The sequence below is a fragment of the Gorilla gorilla genome, chromosome 13 (genome assembly GCF_029281585.2).
Source record: "Gorilla gorilla gorilla isolate KB3781 chromosome 13, NHGRI_mGorGor1-v2.1_pri, whole genome shotgun sequence".
Taxonomy (NCBI): domain Eukaryota; kingdom Metazoa; phylum Chordata; class Mammalia; order Primates; family Hominidae; genus Gorilla; species Gorilla gorilla.
In genome coordinates this window covers 84,991,704-85,008,658 of record NC_073237.2, presented here as the reverse complement: position 1 = coordinate 85,008,658, position 16,955 = coordinate 84,991,704, and the positions used below count along the sequence as shown (strand labels likewise).

The following is a 16,955-nucleotide window of genomic DNA, read 5'->3' as shown; positions in this document are numbered from 1 at the left end:
AGGAAAACAAGCTCTGCCCTTTCCCTTTGAGGGGCTGGTGGAGAAGGGAGCAGTCCCAGCCAAGAAGACACAAGTTGTCCTTCTAGGCTTGTGGGCCCCGAGGAATAGCTGCCCCTCCCGCACCTCCATTGGCCATTCTCCCTCTTCCCCTTCTCCCCTCAGGAGAGCAGACATGTCTCCCTTGTCACCTGCTAGCAAACTGGAAGTCTCTCTCCCTCCTTCAGCAAGCACCCCTGGGAGACTTTATCTTCAGCAGACAAGCTCTTTGCTCACCCTGCACGGGGAGAATTCAAGAGGCCTTGGACGTCATGAGGAAACCTGGCCCATGTGGGAGCTGGGGGTCCAGGGCCACCACATAAGTGTGAGCCCCCAACGTGAGAAAGAAGCAGCCACCTATTGAACCAGGTATAAAAGGAGTCGAGAAACCTTGAGAAGTCTAGGTCCATTGCTGTGGGTTCACATGTCAGGAGAGTCAAGCGCATTGGGTTTTTGTTTGTGGTTTTCAATATTTTGTTTGTTTGTTTGTTTTCTTTTCTTTTTGAGATGGAGTCTCGCTCCATCGCCCAGGCTGGAGTGCAGTGGCACGATCTTGGCTCACTGCAACCTCCGTCTCCTGGGCTCAAGCAATTCTCCTGCCTCAGCCTCCCAAGTAGCTGGGATTACAGGTGCCCGCCACCACACCCAACTAATCTTTTGTATTTTTTAGTAAAGACGGGATTTCACCATGTTGGCCAGGCTGATCTCGAACTCCTGACCTCATGATTCACCTGCCTCAGTCTCCCAAAGTGCTGGGATTACAGGCGTGAGCCACCGTGCCTGGCCTAATTTTTTTATTTTTAATTTTTGTGGGTACATAGTAGGTGTGTATATTTTTGGGGTACATGAGATGTTTTGATACAGGCATGCAATGCATAATAATCACATAATGAAGAATCAGAGTATTCATCCCCTCAAGCATTTATCTTTTGTGTTACAAACAATGCAATTATAGTTATTTTTAAATGTACAATTAAATGATTATTGACAGTAGTCACACTGTTGTGCTATCAAATATTAGGTCTTATTTATTCTTTGTATTTTTTTGTACCTATTAACCATTCCCACCTTCCTCCCAACCCCACTATCCTTTCCAGCTTCTGGTAACCAACCTTCTACTCTCTCTGTCCAAGAGTTCAATTGTTTTGATCGTTAGATCCCACAAATAAGTGAGAACATGTGATGTTTGTCTTTCTGTGCCTGGCTTATTTCACTTCACATAAGGGCCTCCTTTTCCATCTATATTATTGCAAATGACAGAATCTCATTTTTTTAATGGCTGAAGAGTCCTCCATTGTGTATAGGTACCACGTTTTCTTTATCCATTCATCTGTTGATGGACACTTAGGTTGCTTCCAAATCTTGGCTGTTGTGAACAGTGCTGCAATAAACATGGGGGTGCAGATACCTCTTCAATATACTGGCTTCCTTTTCCTTTCTTTTGGGTATATACCCAGCAGCAGGATTGCTGAGTCACATGGTCACAGCACATTGTTAATGAGCACAGACTCGCAGAATGCAGGACACGGATGGTGGGGGGGGAGAACAGCTGCACTCTCGGGGTGTCCAACTCCTCTTCAATATCTTTCCCTCACCTAATTCACAGCAATGGCTTCAAAGGAATAAGAAAGGGAGGGTGAGCTTAGTGCCAGGTCTTTTAATGACCTCCTCTTAAGCTTAAAAATGCAGTTTCAAAATCAAAGAGTCCTACAAAAAGAAATTATTGAAAGTAAGTTATGCAATGTGTGCCCTTTGGAAAAACAGCAATGTCCTTAGAGTTATGCCCCCAGGATGGTGGGGACAGGGCCTACATCTGCAAACACATGTGCTCAGACCACCTGGCCCCTGCCAGGATCCCCCACCCCTGGCCGTCTGCAAGTTTCCAGTCTTCGCAAAAATCCATTCAAGTCTGGAAAACATTCCTTTCCCCCACAAGCTGGCTCCTTCCCTCTATTCAGATCAGCTAAAAATCCTCTTCCTAAGGATCCAGCCCCAAATATGCTGTATAAGGAAGTCCCCACCTCAAAATCTCCACTGCTCTATTTCTTACTGAAATTCCTGTGGACAAAGGACAGACAGAGCTCAACGTCATCTCTCTGCACACTGACATAAATGCATATCTAATTGCTTCCTTTGGAACGACTAATCAGAAACTCAAAAGAATGCAATCATTTGTCTCTTATCTATCTATGACTTGGAAGCCCCCTCCTTGCTTCGAGTTGTCCCTCCTTTCTGGACCAAACCAATGTACATCTTACATATATTGATTGATGTCTCATGTCTCCCTAAAATGTATAAAACTAAGCTGTGCCCTGACCACCTTGGGCATATGTCATCGGGACCTCCTGAGGCTGTGTCACAGGAGTGTCCTTAACCTTGGCAAAATAAACTTCCTAAATTGATCAAGACTTGTCTCGGATACTCTTTGGTTTACAGTATGGTACCACATTTGTGTATCCATTCATCAATTGACAGACATATGGGTTGCTTCCAGTGTTTGACAATGGTGAATAATACTGCTATGAACATTTGTGTATATGCCTTTCTGGGGCATATGTTTTCAGTTCTCTTGGGTGTATATATATATATATATATGTGTATATATACATATATATATATATACACATATATATATATGAGTGGAATTGCTAGACCATATGAAAACATTTAACTTTTTAAAGAAATCACTAAACTGTTTTACAAAGAGGCTGCACCATGTTACAATCCCAGCAGGAATACAGGTGTTTCAGAGGCTCCACATCCTCACCAATACTTGTTATTAACAGTCTTTCTCATTCTATCCACGCTAGTGGCAGGGAGGTGGTATCTCACGGTGCTTTTGATTTGCATTCATTTGATAACTACTAACGTTTAGCACTTCTTCACATACTTTTTGACCACTTGTGTATTTTCTTTGGAGAACTGTCTATCCAGATCTTTTTTAAAATTGTGGCAAAATGCTCATAACATAACACCATCCTAACCATTTTAGTGTACAGTTCAGCAGTGGTAAGTATATCTGCACTGTTGGGCAACCCATCTCCAGAACATTTTCATACCCACTAAAAACCGTGCCCCATTTCCCCTCCCCCTGCTCTTGGCAACCACCAGTCTACCATTTCCATGCATTCAACCACCTGCTCGTGAGTGCAATGAGTAACTCTATTCAATCCCCTAGTGTGATGATCCTATATAAAACATGTCCATTTTATTATGGAACTCTTTGGGGCACCAATCTCTGTTAGAGCATTTCTCCAATATTACCCAAGATAGTATGAGTATTTCAGGTTTCAAGACTACTGTATGGCCAGGCACAGTGGCTCATACGTATAATCGCAGCACTTTGGAAGGCTGAGGCAGGGGGATCACTCGAGCCCAGGAGTTCGAAACCAACCTGGGCAACATGGCAAAACGCCTTCTCTACAAAAAATACAAAAATTGGCTGAGCATGGTGGTGCATACCTGTAGTCCCAGCTCTCCGGGAGGCTAAGGTAGGAGGACTGCCTGAGCCCAGGAGGTAGAGGCTGCAATGAGCTGAGATGTCACCACTGCACTCCAGCCTTGGTGACAGAGCAAGACCTTGTCTCAAAAAAAAAAAATTGACTATTTTATGTCCTTCAATCAATCATAGGAACAATTTCAATAAATGTTCAATAGCAAGCTAGTAATTGACCCTCAGGTGGGAACTCCCTAGCCCACAGGTAAATCGGCCCTTCCGGCAATATTAATTGGACACATTAATGGGAAGGAGCAAGATTACCCAGGCCCACACAGGGTGCTAATTTCAACAGTACAGAACAGAGGCTGCAGTGCTGGCAGCAAAGTCTCTGCACAATGGCCTCTTGTGGGACACGGACTGAGGCTTATAGCACCAGCCTGTGAGCACATCCCGGCCACACGTGAGTTAGATCCATCTCTGTCTTGGGCGCCTCTTCACCACGAGGATTAAAGAATAATATCCAGGGTGCTGTCAAAGTGCCGGGCCTCCTTCTCCTAACTCAGACACTCTTAGGGTGACATGGGGGATGGAGAGCTAAGGTGTCCATCATTAAAGCGAGGCTCAACCTCACCTCAGAGGGATACTCATGATCCCCCTTCACCTCCCAACACCTGGGTCGCAGCACAGGCCCATCGCCCTGTGTTTTGCCAGGATCGGCTGCTCCTTCCGGCCGGCAGGAGCTTCCGCTGCTGAGCATGTCACCTGGTAGGGGCACGGCTCACCCGGTCTGAGGGCGTCTCCAAAGGCCCGTCATTCGTCACATGTGTGACTACCTGCAGGGTGTACTGTGCATGTTTAACACCCAGCTGCAGGAGGAGCCGCTACTTAGAAGTGTTTTCTGATTTCTGCTCTGTGAATACTCCCCCATGGTCCATTTCAGGCCCGTTTCCTACTATGGGTGGGAGGCCGAAGAAAGGTTCACAGGGGAGCCCTAGGAGCTGTCCCCACCTAGGATCTACTCCACCCATCCACAGAGTCAGAACATGTTTGTCCCAAGGGCAGGCACAAGGGCTGGGATAGAGAAAGCCCCCAGTAATACAATCGAGTGAATGAATGAGTGCACGCCCCAGAAACAACACTAACAAAAGTGTTAAAGGTTCTAGTGCTATTAGAACTGAACTTGGGGTCAGCTATTTAGGGACACGCCAACAGGAATCAGATGCATTCTGTCTGGAGGTGGGCTATGGGGGACTGAGGGAGGGAGAAACCGCCTTCTCTGGGCACATGCTCCTCAGCCTTGGGACACCTATTCACCTTCTCCATTTGTTTGGGGACCAGAAGCCACTCAAGTCTTCAAGGAAGAGATAAACATGGGCCCTGTGTGGCCACCCCCTCCCTGCGTGCCCTCTGATGGTGAAAATGTTTCTCTGAATAGATGTGGTCCTGGCTCTCCTGGCTGAAGGTCTCCGGTGGAGACGTTAAATGGGCAAGGCACAATTCTGAGGAGGACTGGCCTGAACCCCCGTCTTGCCCAGTGAGATGCCCCCAGGTGTTCAAGGATTCATGGTGGGACTGGGCCCCTCTTCCTGACGGAGCAAAGCTCTTGGTGAATTACACAGGACTGGACTAAACCTACTGACACAGGAACTTGCCATTTAGTTTAATTCAACCCTTGCTTGGAAACAGGAGCTCTTGCCATAGCAACGGTGGAATCACAAGATTCCCTGCCCACTCCACACGCGCAGCACAGTTACCAGAGCCAAGTTGTGGTAGGAGAGAAAGAGAATTTCAACAGGAAAATAAAACATCAGTTCTGATTCTGCCAGCTAGCTTTAAGAATAATAAGGTATTTAAGATTTTCCCATGTGCAGGCCTCAACATTCTTCCTGCACAGTGGAGGCATCTTCCAAAGCACCTATAGCTCCAAGCTCTGATCATTTGAAAGCATCAAAACAGGGCCAGGAGCTGTGGCTCACACATGTAATCCCAGCACTTTGGGAGGTCGAGGCGAGTGGATCACCTGAAGGTCAGGAGTTCGAGACCAGCCTGGACAACATGGTGAAACCCCGTCTCTACTAAAAATACAAAAAAAATTAGCCTGGCATGGTGGCACACACCTGTAGTCCCAGAAGCTCAGGAGGCTAAGGCTAGAGAATCACTTGAACCCAGGAGGCAAAGGTTGCAGTGAGCTAAGATCACGCCACTGCACTCCAGCCTGGGCAACAGAGCGAGACTCCGTCTAAAAAAAAAAAAGAAAAGAAAAGAAAGCATCAAAACAGTATTGGGGACCTGGCACCGGTGGCTCACACCTGTAATCCCAGCACTTTGGGAGGCCAACTCAGGCGGATCACCTGAGGTCAGGAGTTTGAGACCAGCCTGGCCAACATGGTGAAACCCTGTCTCTACTGAAAATACAAAAATTAGCCAGGCATGGTGGTGCACTCCTGTAATCTCAGCTACTCAGGAGGCTGACGCAGAAGAATCGTTTGAACCCAGGAGGCGGAAGTTTCAGTGAGCCAAGATCCTGCCACTGCACTCTGGCCTGGGCGACAGAACGAGACTCCATCTCAAAAAACAAAACAAAACAAACAAAAACCAGTATTGGGCTCTTCCTGTTAAATCTGAGATTCTCTGAAGCTAACCAAATGAACCAAGCATTTACATAATGTTTGCTGGGTGCTGGATGCCCTTCTAAGAAGTCTGCATATATTCACAATCCATCTATTCCCCCAACAGCCTTATGAGATAGGTGTGATCATTATCTCCATTTTACAAACGAGGAAACTGAAGCATGATGAGGTAAACAAACTTGCCCAGGAGTTTGCATTTAAATAAAGGATTCAAACCTAGTACATCTCCATATTCTATTCACCAAAAAGGAAAGTACATCTTTGAAAATTAAAAACAAGTAAAACCTGCCAGGCATGGTGGCTCACACCTGTAATCCCAGCACTTTGGGAGGCCAAGGCATGGGGATTGCTTGAGGTCTGGAATTTGAGATCAGCCTGGCCAACATGGTGAAACCTCATCTCTACAAAAATGCCAAAATTAGCCGGACATGGTGGCACGTGCCTGTAATCCCAGCTTTTTGGGAGGCTGAGGTAAGAGAATCACTTGAACCTGGGAGGCAGACATTGCAGTGGGCTGAGATCACACCCCTGCACTCCAGCCTGGACAACAGAGCCAGACTCTGTCTCAAAAATAAAAATAAAAATAAAAATAAAAAAATTAATTAATTAAAAAAATAAAAACAAGCAAAACCAAGAGTGACACCCTATGAAAAACCACCGAGTACACTGCAAACTACACAGGTGGGTGGACAAAGCCCTGAATGGGCATGGAGGTTTGCAGACATGAGGCGCCCTGCAGAGGTCTGCAGAAAAGACAGCACATTGCTGGGAATGGCAAGATCTGGGGGCAAAAAGTGCAGAAGAAATAGCATACAAAAAACAATCTCTGCAAATAACCTAAATAAAATATTAGCAAATCTAATTCTAAAACATATTAAAATAATAATAAATCATGGCCAAATAGAATTTATCCCACAGGAATGCAAGGAAAATTCAAATTAAGAATCTATTAACACAATTCACTACATTAATAAGTCAAAGAAGAAAAACCACATAATTGTCTGCATACAGCTAAAATGGCACTTTAAAAATTCAGAATTCCTGATTAAAATTTTAAAACACTTAATAACAATAAGTGCATATTATGATACAAAGCATATCTTAAACCAAAAACAAGTATTAAACTTGATATCAAAACATCAGACATATTTTCATTATGTCTCTGCCATTATTAAATGTCAATTTAAGGCAAGAGAAAACCCGAAGAGATGAAAAATTACACTAAGGAAGGCAAAATTGAAAGATGGCACCTCCATGTGCTTGGGAAATCCAGATACAACTGAAATGCCTTAAAAACAATAAGGTTGCTGGCAAGAAACTACATACTGCACAGAACTTCTTTTCTATATATAAAGTTTGAAGGAAGAAAAAAAAGGAAGGATTATCTTTACAATGGCAACAGCAACAACATATGTGAAAAGTTACAAGCCATGCAGACTTGTATGGAAAAAACATTAAAACTCCAGCAAGTGGGCCAGGCATGGTGGCTTATGCCTGTAATCCCAATATTTTGGGAGGCCAAGGCAGGAGGACCATTTGAGACCAGGAGTACGAGCCCAGCCTGGGCAACAGGGTGAAACCCACTCTCTACAAAAAAAATACAAAAAAATTATCCTGGTGTGGCGGTGCATGCCTGTATTCCCAGCTACTCAGGAGGCTGAAGTGGAAATATCGCTTGAGCCTGAGAGGTGGAGGCTGCAGTGAGCCATGATTGTGCCACTGTACTCCAGCCTGGGTGACAGTGAGGTGTTGTCCAAGAAAAAAAAATTCATCAAGAGATGTAAAACAAAATTTGAATAAAAGATATCTCAGATCTTCTTGCTGGATCAAAGCCTCCATAATGTAACCAAGTGGGTTCTCATCAAACCGTATTATAAATGAGTGTGAAATAAATGTGGATTCATGTAAAAACAACAGGATTCTCTTCTGAACTACATACTGACATTTAGCTTATTGTAGAAAAACTAAACATGTGAGAATATCCAAGGAAGTTCTGCAAAAGAAGAGAAAACAGGGAAGATTTGCTCTACCAGATGATAAAACATTATAATGATACAGAAAATCAAATAGCTTGATAGGACAAACAGATTGACGGACTACATGGAAAGACCAGAAACAGGCCCAAGTATAAACATAAATATGGAAAGATAATGCCAGATGCAGGTGACTCTTAGAGTTTGAGGTTGTGGCCCCCAGTGCTGATCCCCTGGGGGGCCCAGTGTTCCCTCAGTCTTTTCAGTGGCACCAGGCCTGCCTCTCACCCTCCCCGGTGCGGAGCTGGGTCCATGGCTGTCTGGCCAGGGACGACACCCCCGGGCTCTCTCTACTCAAGCACAGCCATGTGACCAAGTCTTGGCCAGAGAGAGGAAAGCTGAAGTTCTGAGTGTGGATCCCCCTGTGCCATCCCATTCAGTAGCCACTAGCCACATGTGGGCATTTAAATTTAAATTTAAATTAATTAAAATAAGACATTGTTAAAGATGCAGTTAGTTGCACTAGCCATATTTCTTGTGCTCAGATAGTTGCATGTGCCTGCGGCTGCAGTGCTGGGCTATAGGGAATTCTGTGTACTTGATCATCTCTAACTTAAAAGCAAGTCACTTCCCCTGGGTATTCCCTAGCCCAGCGTGGCTCCACCCACGGTAGTAACCATCTGTGGTCACACAGTAAGAACACAACCTTAGAGGCAGGGTTGCGACTGGGTGAGGCAAGTCACGTACCTAGGTTGCAAAATTTAAGGAGGGACTGGCACCCAGCATCACCCAAGTGAGGGACCCCCTGAATTCTGAGCATCAGTACCTCCTTCAACTCAGGCTGGTCTTGGTCCTGCTGTAGGGAGTGGAGAGCAACCCGATGCAGAGAGCCTAGGGGTTGGCCTGGAGTCTGGGCTGCTCCCCACACAGAGAAGAAAGGCCCAAGTACTTAAGTCACAGCTCCAGGCCCTCGTGGTATAAGTGAGAGATTAGTGCCTTACATATTAGTGTCTTATTTTATTAGCGGGAGAAAGACATTATTCCCTAAGTCAGGATAGGACAACTGGCACACTGTTTAGAAAAACAGAAATGAATCGTTTTTTTACTCTTTCACCAATTCATCTTGAAGTTAATTATAGTCCAACAAAAGTCCTGGTTGGCATATATACGAGGATATTTATTGAAGTAAAAGTTAAAGACTGGCATCAATTCTATCAACCAAGGACTGTAGAGAATAAATTATAGTATACCCACTTTAACATGCTGCATAGACATTAAAAAGAATTCAAGCCCAGGTGCGGTGGCTCACGCCTCTAATCCCAGCACTTTGGGAGGCTGAGGCGGGCAAATCACGAAGTCAAGAGTTGGAGACAAGCCTGGCCAACATGGTGAAACCCTGTCTGTACTAAAAATACAAAAATTAGCTGGGGATGGTGGCAGGCGCCTGTAATCCCAGCTACTCAGGAGGTTGAGGCCGGAGAATGGATTGAACCTGGGAGGCAGAGGTTGCAGTGAACCTCGGTTACATCATTGCACTCCAGCCTGGGCAACAGAGCAAGACTCCCCCAGAGAAAAAAAAGAATTCAATAAGTCAGCAAATAGTTATAGAGAATCTACTATGTACCAGTTCTATCAACCAGGCAGATGGAATTTCTGCTCTCAAAGAAGTCATAGTCTGTCTGTGGAGAAAGAAAACATATTAGATGATAGATAGATAGATAGATAGATAGATAGATAGATAGATAGATAGATAGGTGATAGATAATAGAAAGATGATAGATTAGAAATGACAGAGATAGATTAGATAGATAGATAGATAGATAGATAGATAGATAGATAGATAGATGATAGATAATAGGCTAGACAGAAGGATAGATAATATACCATTTTCAACAGCATCAAAAGAAATAAAATACTTAGGAATAAACGTAACTAAAAAGATGAAAGACTTGAACACTGAAAACTACAAAACTTTGATGAAAGAATTTCAGTAAGTGGTGTTGGGAAAACCAGAAAAGAATGAAACATGCAAAAGAATGAAATGTGTCCTTTGTCTACACCATACACAAAAATCAACTCAAAATGGATTAAAGATTTAAATATAAGACCTGATACTGTAAAACTCCTAAAAGAAAACATAAGGGATCGGCCAGGCGCAGTGGCTCATGCCTGTAATCCCAGAACTTTCGGAGGCCGAGCTGGGTGGATCACCTGAGGTCAGGAGTTTGAGACCAGCCTGGTCAACATGGTGAAACCCTGTCTCTACTAAAAATATAAAAATTAGCCGGGTGTGGTGGTGCGTGCCTGCAGTCCCAGCTACTCAGGAGGCTGAGGCAGGAGAATTGCTTGAACCCGGAAGGCAGAGGTTGTCATGTTGTCATGAGCTGAGTTCATGCCACTGCACTCCAGCCTGAGTAACAGACCAAAACTCCATCTCAAAAAAAAAGAGAAAAAAAAAAAAAAGAAAGAAAAGAAAACATAAGGGAAATCTTCATGACATTGGCCTTGGCAATGATTTAATGGATCTGGTATTAAAAGCACAGATAACTAAGGCAAAAATAGACAAGTGGGATTACATCAAACTAAAAAGCTTCAACACAGCAAAGAAAACAATCAACAGAGTGAAAAGGCAACCTATGCAATGGGAGAAAATATCTGTAAACCGTATATCTTATAAGAGGCTAATTTCCAAAGCACATAGGAATTCATAAAAATAGAAAAAGCAAAACAAAAAATTAATAACTCAATTAAAAATGGGATTAGGACTTGAACAGGCACTTCTCCAAAAACATACAAATGGCAAACAGGTATATGAAAAGATTTTCAACATCACTAATTATCAGGGAAATGCAAATCAAAACCACAATGAGATATCACCTCACACTTGTTAGAATGGCTATTATTAACAACAACAAAAATACAAGTGTTGGCTGGGCATGGTGGCTCATGCCTGTAATCTCAGCACTTTGGGAGACCAAGGTGGGTGGATTACGTGTGTTCAGAAGCTCAAGAACAGCCTGGCCAATGTGGTGAAACCCTGTCTCTACTAAAAATACAAAATTAGCCAGGTGTGGTGTCCGGCACCTGTAATCCCAGCTACTCAGGAGGCTGAGACAGGAGAATCACTTGAATCCAGGAGGCAGAGGCTGCAGTGAGCCAAGATCATGCCACTGCACTCCAGCCTGGGCAAGACAGAGAAAGACTCTGTCTCAAAAATTTAAAAAAATTAAAATTAAAATACAAGTGTTAGAGAGGATGTGGAATAATTGGAACCCTTGTACCCTGTTGGTGGCAATGCAAAATGATGCAGCTGCTATGGAAAACAATATGGAACAATTCCTCAAAAAATTAAAAATAGAACTCTCATATGATCCAGCAATCCTACTTCTTGGTATTTATCCAAAAGAATTGAGATCAGGATCTCAGAAAGATATCTGCAGTCCCATGTCCCCTGCAGCATTATTCACAATAGCCAAGATGGAAACATAACCATCATGTCCATTGACAGATGAATGGATAAAACATGTGGTACACGCATACAATGGAATATTATCCAGCCTTACGAAAGAGGGAAATCTTGCCATTTGTGACAACACAAATGAACCTTGAGGATATCGTGCTCAGTGGAATAAACCAGGTGCAGAAGGACAAATACTGCATGATTCCACTTACAGGAGGTGTCTAAAGTAGTCAAACTCACAGGAATAGAGTAGAATGGTGGTTGCCAGAGGCTGGGGGAGGAGAAAATGGGAGGTTGCTACTCAATGGACATGAAGTTTCATCTGTGCCACATGAATAAGTTCTAGAGATCTGCTCCAAGACATTGTGCCTGTAGTTGGCAATACTGTATTGTCAACTAGAAATCTGTTAAGAGAGATCTTACATGAAGTCTTCTTACAAAAATAAAATCAAAATAAGAATCAAGAGATCTAAAGAAAAAGAAATATTAGTAAATGTATAATAGACAGATGGTTGACAGAGATAAAGATAGATGAGAAAGAGAAAGGTAAATAAAAGACAGATAATAGATTAGGCAGATTAATAGATACAGCTGGGCACAGTGGCTCACGCCTGTAATCCCAGCACTTTGGGAGGCCGAGGCAAGTGGATCACCTGAGGTCGGGAGTTCAAGACCAGCCTGACCAACATGGAGAAACCCTGTCTCTACTAAAAATAAAAAATAAGCTGGGCATGGTGGCACATGCCTGTAATCCCAGCTACACCAGAGGCTGAGGTAGGAGAATCACTTGAACCCAGGAGGCGGAGGTTGCAGTGAGCTGAGATGGCGCCACTGCACTGCAGCCTGGGCGACAAGAGTGAAACTCCATCTCAAAAAATAAATAAATATATAAATAGATAGATATGTACATATATTGTACATATATACATGATAGATAATAGATGACAGATAAATAGATGATAGCTATAAATAGACGATAGATAGATAGATAGATAGATAGATAGATAGATAGATGATAGATGATAGATAGATTAGATAGATAGATAGATAGATAGATAGACAATATCAGAGAAGGGCTTTTTTTTTTTTTTTCAAATGGAGTTTCGCTCTTGTCCCCCAGGCTGGAGTGCAATGGTGCAATCTCAGCTCACTGCAACCTCTGCCTCCCAGGTTCAAGGGATTCTCCTGCCTCAGCCTCCTGAGTAGCTGGGATTACAGACACGTGCCACCACGCCCAGCTAATTTTTTTATTTTTAGTAGAGACAGCGTTTCACCATGTTGACCAGGCTGGTCTCAAACTCCTGACCTTAAGTGATCCACCCACTTTGGCCTCCCAAAGTGCTAGGATTACAGGTGTGAACCACCGCGCCCGGCCCAGAGAAGGGCTTTGATGAAACTCAAGCATGCTAGAAGTCAGGTGCCATTTTTGAATGAGAGGGTCAGGGAAGGGTCCTCTGAGGAGATATTTAGGCAGAGGTGTGAACAATTGGAAAGAGTGATGACTGCAAAGAGGTGGGGAAGGATGCTCCCGAGAGAACGCCCAGCCAGCCACAAGCTCTTGAGAGGAGAGGGTGGTGTGTCTGGAGGGGAGAAAGGGAGGTGCAGAAAAATAGGGGAGCAGCAGGGTGGTTGGGAGAGGACTGGACTTTAGTCTAAAGGCACTGAGAAGCAGCAACACCACATGATCCAATTTAAACCTCAGAAGGCTCATTTGAGTGGCTGTATGGGCAAAGCATTATAGGGAGTCCGGAGTGAGTACTGGGACTCCAGCGGAGAGCCCACTGTGACCACGCAAGTGAGAGGTTGAGGGGCGCAAGGAGGGTGGGAGTGGGCGGTTCGAGATAGATGCCTCCTAAAGCACCGGGTGTGGGACGTGAAGAACAGCAGGCACTGGAGATGACTCCACAGTTTTGACCTGAGCTATGGGAAGTCAGGAGAAGAACTAATGTATGAATATGAAGTAATCAGCAACAGATGCTGCGACGTGAGAAATTCAGGGTGCAGAAAAGTTAGAATAGAAAGTTGCCAAGTGCACACACATGTGTGTGTACACACATATGTGTGAGCATGCATGTGCATGAGCATACATGTGTATGCCTGTTCATTGTGTCCATTACCACAAACAGGAATCAAGTCGATCTATCTCTGTATTCTGACCCCAGACCCCATATGTGGTAAGCCCTCAGTCTGTTTATTTTATTTTTATTTTTATTTTTGAGATGGAGTCTCGCTCTGTCACCAGGCTGGATTGCAGTGGCATGATCTCGGCTCACTGCAACCTCCGCCTCCTGGGTTCAAGCGATTCTCCTGCCTCAGCCTCCCGAGTAGCTGGGACTACAGGTGTGTGCCACCACGCCCAGCTAATTTTTGTATTTTTCGTAGAAACAGGGTTTCACCATGTTGGCCAGGATGGTCTCGATCTCTTGACCTTGTGATCCACCTGCCTTGGCCTCCCGAAGTGTTGGGATTTTGTCAATAAGCAAAATTTCCTCTGCCTTCTGTCCTACTATTTGTATGTCTCTTAATGCCTCACTACAATTTTTTTTTTTTTTTTTTTTGAGACAGAGTCTTGCCCTGTCACCCAGGCTGGAGTGCAGTGGCATAATCTCAGCTCTCTGCAACCTCCACCCCCCGGGTTCAAGTGATTCTCCTACCTCAGCCTCCTAAGTAGCTGGTATTACGGGCCACGCCACCATGCCTGGCTAATTTTTGTATTTTTAGTAGAAATGGGGTTTCACCATGTTGGCCAGGCTGGTCCTGAACTCCTGACCTCAAGTGATCCACCCACCTCGGCCTCCCAAAGTGCTGGGATGAGCCACCGCTCCCAGTCTCCTTACTACAATTTAAATTGCTTTCCTTTCTTTCTTTTTTCATTTTTTATTTGAAAGTTAACAGAAATGAAGGGCCTGATGGATTTTCATGAAGTGAACACACCCATGTAACCAGCACCTCCAGCACTCCCAGCCGCCCCCAGCCGCACCCTTGGGTGCCCTTTGCATTTCTAACCGCCCCTCCACCAAGAGTGAGCACTATCTGACTTTTAACAAACACAGATGAATTTTCTCTGCTTTTGTACTTTCTATCAATGGAAACATACAGTATGTACTCTGTGTGTCTGGCTCCTTTTCCTCCACGTTAATTGTTGAGATTCATCTCTATTGTATGTAGTTGTAGGTTGTCCCTGTGTAGTATCATGTTGTGTAAGTATACTACAAATGATTTACGCATTCTACTTCTGAGGGGTGATGGAGCTATTCCCAGTCAGGACCTGTTACAACTAGTGCTGCTATGCACATTCCTGGTCGTGTCTTTGGGTAACATAGGATCTGTTGGGATACACCTTGGAATTCCTAGATGTGCAATTTTTCGGCTTTAGGACAATCAGCCAAATTCAGTTTCTCAAATGGCTGTATGAGTCTGCATCCCCACCAGCAGCACAGAGACTTCCAGTTATTCCACCTCTTCTCCTGAGCTTGGCTTTGCCACCTTTAGGATCAGAGTCCTTCTGGTGGGTGTGCACCAGTGTCACGTCATGGCTGGTGTGGCTGGTTTCTAATCCTCTGGGTGGAGGTTCTCGGCACATTGGGATTACTGTCCACACAAGGCTCCCCTCTTGTTATTGGTGCTTGCTTATTTATGCCCCTTTGTATCCCCACACCCCTACCTTTCCCCCTCCTCCAGCATTAGGAATTCACTCTAAGGCTTTTATTGTGTAGACTGGTTTGTGTGTGTCATTGTCCCATGTATTAGTCAGGGTTCTCCTAGAGGGACAGAACTAATTAGACAGATAGATGATAGGTAGATAGAAGATAGATAGATAGATGGATAGATAGATAGATAGGTAGATAGATAGATAGATAGATAGATAGATAGATAGTAGATAGTAGATAGATTGATCGATAGATTGATAGATGATAGACAAGAGGAGTTTATTAAGTATTAATTTACACAATCACAAGGTTCCACAATAGGCTGTCTGCAAGCTGAGGAGCAAGGAGAGACAGTCCGGGTCCCTAAACTGAAGAACTGGGATGTTTAAGGGCAGGAAGAATCCAGCATGGGAGAAAGATGTAGGCTGAGAGGCTAGGCCTGTTCCGTCTCTTCATGTTTTTCTGCCTGCTTTATATTCGCTGGCAGCTGATTAGATGGTGCCCACCTGACTAAGGTGACTGCCTTCCCTAGCCCACTGACTCAAATGTTAATCTCCTTTGGCAACACCCTCACAGACACACCCAGGATCAATACTGCATCCTTCAATCCAATCAAGTCGACACTCAGTATTAACCATCACACCCCATATGTGGGTTCTTCTTGTGTGTGTACGTATATTTTAAATTGCATAAAGATAATGTTGCACACCCATCTCATGAATCATCTTGTGTTTTGCTTTCCTCCCCCAGCGCAGTGCTCTCAATATCCATCCCTGCTGCTGTGGGGTCAGATTCTGGGTCTCAGCCCAAGGCCACTCCTCTCTACTCTACACTGTGATGCTGGAAATGAGAACCTATAGTGACATTCAACATTCCCAGGCTTGTTGTCTGCAGCTTCCTAAATCTTCTTTCTTTTTTTTAGAGACTGGGTCTTACTATGTTGCCCAGGCTAGACTTGGACTCAAACTCCTGAGCTCAAGCGATCTCCAACCTCAGCATCCACAATAGCAGGGATTTACAATGCACAGCGCTGCACCTGGCCTGTGTCTTCTTTGCTCTTGAACCTTGCATAGCCAAGATACTTCTGCATGCTCTTCTCTCTGTTTGTAGCAGGTAGTGCAGTTTCCCTTTTCTAACTGATTCTGTTATGCTTCATAAACATCTAGTCCCCTGCACTCTAGATGCTGCATCCACCATGTGGATCTTTGCTTTGGTGGACACCCAGGCCCCTCCAATTCCAGAGATGCCCTGGCAATCCATTTCTCCGATGACAAGCGAGGTTTAGCATCTCCTCGTGGGGGTGTCAGCCTTTCCATCTCTTTTCTGTGGCTTGCCAGTTTGTGTTTTTGTCTAGTACCGGGTAGGAGTTCCAACAAGCAGAACGACTGAGTGGGCAATGACAGGATCTGAGGGGAGAACCTCCCGCTGGCAGAAAGATGCATCCACATCCAGAGGTCCAGGAAGGGCTGTCTTGCAAAAGTGACCAGGCCTTTTTTCATCATCTTCACTGAGGCCAGAATTTACTGGGAATTGTTTGAACTGCTGCCTAAGGATGTGTATTAGGTTCCTGATGATAAAAGACAGGAAGACCCTGCAATTATTCCCAGGGAAAACTACAGACCTCCTTCCATGAGTCCCACTAGATCCTGAGGCCACGCAGCAGGGCCAGGACAGGGCAGGCCATGAAGGTTAACCCGAAAAGGTTTTAGAAACCCTCCAGACCCTCACATCCTGTGTTTACATATGTCCCATTTCAGCCAAACCTTT

The 16,955-nt window shown here is 44.5% G+C and overlaps 1 protein-coding gene across 1 annotated transcript in view; it reads right to left on the bottom strand.

Moving 5' to 3' along the window:
- Positions 1-941: 941 nt before the first annotated feature.
- NXNL2 (nucleoredoxin like 2) overlaps positions 942-16,955 on the bottom strand; it is a 40,257-nt gene continuing 24,243 nt past the window's right edge. Inside the window, exons 2-3 of the mRNA XM_004048223.4 lie at positions 5,593-5,714; positions 942-1,648 (exon numbers count right to left, since the gene is read on the bottom strand). Of these exons, the coding sequence (XP_004048271.1) occupies positions 5,609-5,714 (106 nt within the window). The 3' untranslated portion in view covers positions 942-1,648; positions 5,593-5,608. The remainder of the gene's footprint in view (positions 1,649-5,592; positions 5,715-16,955) is intronic.